Source organism: Pyrus communis, chromosome 12, assembly GCF_041283825.1.
Source record: "Pyrus communis isolate YQ-2024b chromosome 12, ASM4128382v1, whole genome shotgun sequence".
In the NCBI taxonomy this organism is placed as follows: Eukaryota; Viridiplantae; Streptophyta; class Magnoliopsida; order Rosales; family Rosaceae; genus Pyrus; species Pyrus communis.
The window spans coordinates 25,862,958-25,866,048 of NC_142576.1; the positions used below are offsets into that span (position 1 = coordinate 25,862,958).

The 3,091-nt window shown below is 37.4% G+C and overlaps 1 protein-coding gene across 1 annotated transcript; it reads right to left on the bottom strand.

Annotated features, from left to right (window-relative positions):
• Positions 1 to 768: 768 nt before the first annotated feature.
• NAC047 (NAC domain containing protein 47) lies at positions 769 to 2,736 on the bottom strand. The gene is made up of 3 exons (XM_068485342.2): positions 2,274 to 2,736; positions 1,784 to 2,103; positions 769 to 1,649 (listed from the first exon to the last, which is right to left on the bottom strand). The coding sequence occupies exons 1-3, from the start codon at positions 2,434 to 2,436 to the stop codon at positions 1,014 to 1,016; spliced, it is 1,119 nt and encodes a 372-aa protein (XP_068341443.1). The 5' UTR covers positions 2,437 to 2,736; the 3' UTR covers positions 769 to 1,013.
• Positions 2,737 to 3,091: the final 355 nt, after the last annotated feature.

A 3,091-nucleotide genomic window follows, 5' to 3' on the forward strand; every position in this document is an offset into this window, starting at 1 on the left:
TGTAAAACAAAAAACTATTTTCGCACCCTTAGAACCTGTTTGGTATTTAATTTGAATTCATTTTTTTAACTCAAAAACAATTTTTGAATCTGAAGCCTAATATTCTTGTTTGATATACTATTTTGAAAAATTGAACTGAAAACCAACTTGAAAATATAGCTTACAGAGAAAATCTATTTTAAGAATTTTTAAAACTAACACTCTTATCCCATTTCTCTTCGAATCCTCTTTTCTTTATCCTTTCTGTTCGTTGTCTTTACCATTTTTTTACTTTTTCTCTCTCCTCTCTCTGCAATTGCTTCTCGCTCTTTCTCTCAATCACCTCTCTTTTATGTCTCATCTCTTCCTCTCTCTCTCTCTCTCTCTCTCTCTCTCGATTTTAATCTCCATCTCCCTCATTCGGCTTCAGCAGGGAGTTACTGACAAAAAGGCTTTTTTTTTTTTTTTTTTTTAAGTTGTTAAGACTTAAAAATAATTTTGAGTTTTATAGAAAATTATTTTTAAGAGATGGTCTTTAAGAAATGATTTTGGAAAACGATGAAAACTTTTAGTAGGATATTAAATCAGCCCTTACTTTTTCAAGATAAATATATCAAATAGTAAATCTGATGTCCCAATTGAACAAAAATCAACATCCTAAACCCTATATAAAGATATTGATTGAGATGGGGAATTGTAATTACATGAATTGGGAAGATGTCCTTCGCTTGTGAAAAAGAATTCAAGTCCTCAATTCTCATGTTCATAATTCATACTAAGAAGTAAATCTGATCTGCCAATTGAACCCATATTAATTAATATTGTATTGTTTTCGAGGATCAATCTCCCATGCATCATGCATGCCATGCCAGATTGCCAGATTGCATATACAAAAAACCAAACTCCTTTCAGTAATTAAATTTGTGCCATCTTTTGTTGTGAACTATTGATACATACGAAACAGCTTGACCAAGGCTTGGCAGGTTCGACCGTCCGTAATTATTCTCGTCCTTCTTTCTTTCTTTTATATGGTTTTATTCTTGAAAATGAAAACTAGGACTACTCAGAAGTAATTGCTGATTCAAGAATGAATTGGCGGTGTTAGTGAAACTGCAGTTGGAATTTACGTATTTCTTCGATGGACATAATAACACGCCACGATCATCTGTGATGGAATGCTGGCGCTTGAGCCGGTTTTCGGTGCTTGAAGCTGATGATGGCAAGTTCAAACCGTTGTATTGAGGGAGAGTTTGAAGCAAATGACTGCTGCTGCTAATATCGGTATTGAACAGCAGTTGCGGGTCTAAACCGATACTACTACTCCCGGTACAGCTATAGCTAAACTTATTAGGAGTCGTTGATTGAAATCCAGTTCCAGTTGGGATAGAGTATTGGCCATCCGCCAGGATACTGGTGAGTAATGAGTAGTCCATGGCGTCTAGTAAGTTGGAGAAGGAACAAGATTTCTGAGGCTTGAGACTGCTAGTATTACTGGTACTCATCATGTTGTGATCAAGGCCGGTAAAGGGACTTTTCAAGCTTGGGGAAAGGATATCGTGGAGGAAATCTTCTTCTTCTTGAACTTCTTGGTTTTGATCACTTGGCAGTGCCACTGCTGAAGTCCCAACATTCGACTTCTTGTAGATTCGACAAAGAACCCAATCATCCAACTGGAGCCACAAACAAAGTTCATATAGATATAGATATAGTTATTGTTAATGACTAAAGTATATATGTGGATGATATCAATTGGACAATTGACTATGTAAATCAAATGCTCATAAGATCAAATAAAACTGCTCACCCTCATGGATAAATCTTTGAGCTTCATGATTCTGTGGTGGTGGTTGGTGGTGGTGTGGTTATTTGGGTTTTCTGGAAGGCGATACTCATGCATGATCCAGTTTGTCTTGATTCCCTTAGGGGGTCTCCCCCTGTAGAACACAAGAGCCTTCTTCACACCAACGTTCTGCCCCCCTCCTGATGGTGCCACAATCGTCTTATCGGTTCCAGTTGCCTTCCAATACCCTGATGCGGCAGCCCTGTTTGGCCTCGCACCATTCGGGTACTTGCGATCTCTTGGACTGAAGAAGTACCATTCTTTCTCACCAAACGCAGCTTTGGCTAATTAATTGTCGACATCAGTATGCATGAAAGAGCACAGAACTAGCCATATGTTAATTAATCAACTGAAGCACTTAGCATGTATATACCATAGAGGCACGCATATGTGATATGTATTGAAAACAAACAGTTGAATCAATTAATTAATAATTAATAGGTAGGTACCTTACCTGGCAATTCCCATGGATCAAACTTGTAGATATCAACTTCAGCGATGACGGAAACAGGTAAGGGAGTGGAGGCCACCTTCTTTACAAGGTAGTGAAGGATGAGCTCTTCATCTGTAGGGTGAAACCTAAATCCTGGTGGCAGCCTTGATTCTGGGTTTTTCATCCTCAAGCAACCAAATATTTCCTTGCTAGCCACAGATACCTAGCTACCTAAATTAAACCAAATATTGATCAAGAAATTAAGGAGGAACGAGCGAACGAACAAACAAGCTAAAGATTAAACAAAGAGAAGAACAATTTGAAATTTATTGGGAGAGAAGGAAAGGAAGGGCTTTTATGGTTGTGGGAATTTGTCGGCATGCGGAAAAGAGAGATTAGGCCAATGGGTTCATTGGGTTAGTATGAACCAGATGATGTTGATGAAGAGATAAAAAAACAATCATCGTCAGTTACATTTTCAGCTGAAACAAATATAATATAATATATATATATATATATATATCTGTGTGTGTGTGTGTTGCTGAGAGAGACTAATTACATGCACTGTAACAAGACTTCAAGTGACAATGTTTCAAATTTATCATATATTTTAATATGTTTTAACTTATTCACATATCATGACAAAGTAAGTTTATGTCGTATGTAAATGTAAGAGTGCCAGCTGAAAGGCTTTTGGCGTATGGAATTCAACTGTTGGTTTTGTCCTTCCCGAATTTTCTGAGAGCTAAGTTTCTATTTTCACGTATTAACAAGTAAGAGGGGGAAGGACTCAGGGGCTTAGGAGGGAGGAGCGAGAGAGATGAGATAAATAAGATTTG

Coding starts and splice junctions, on each gene's coding strand:
- NAC047 (XM_068485342.2), bottom strand. CDS start 2,436: ATGAAAAACCCAGAATCAAGGCTGCCACCAGGATTTAGGTTTCACCCT. Junction 2,104..2,273: donor TGATCCATGGGAATTGCCAG/GTAAGGTACCTA, acceptor ACAATTAATTAG/CCAAAGCTGCGTTTGGTGAG. Junction 1,650..1,783: donor TCAAAGATTTATCCATGAGG/GTGAGCAGTTTT, acceptor TTGTGGCTCCAG/TTGGATGATTGGGTTCTTTG.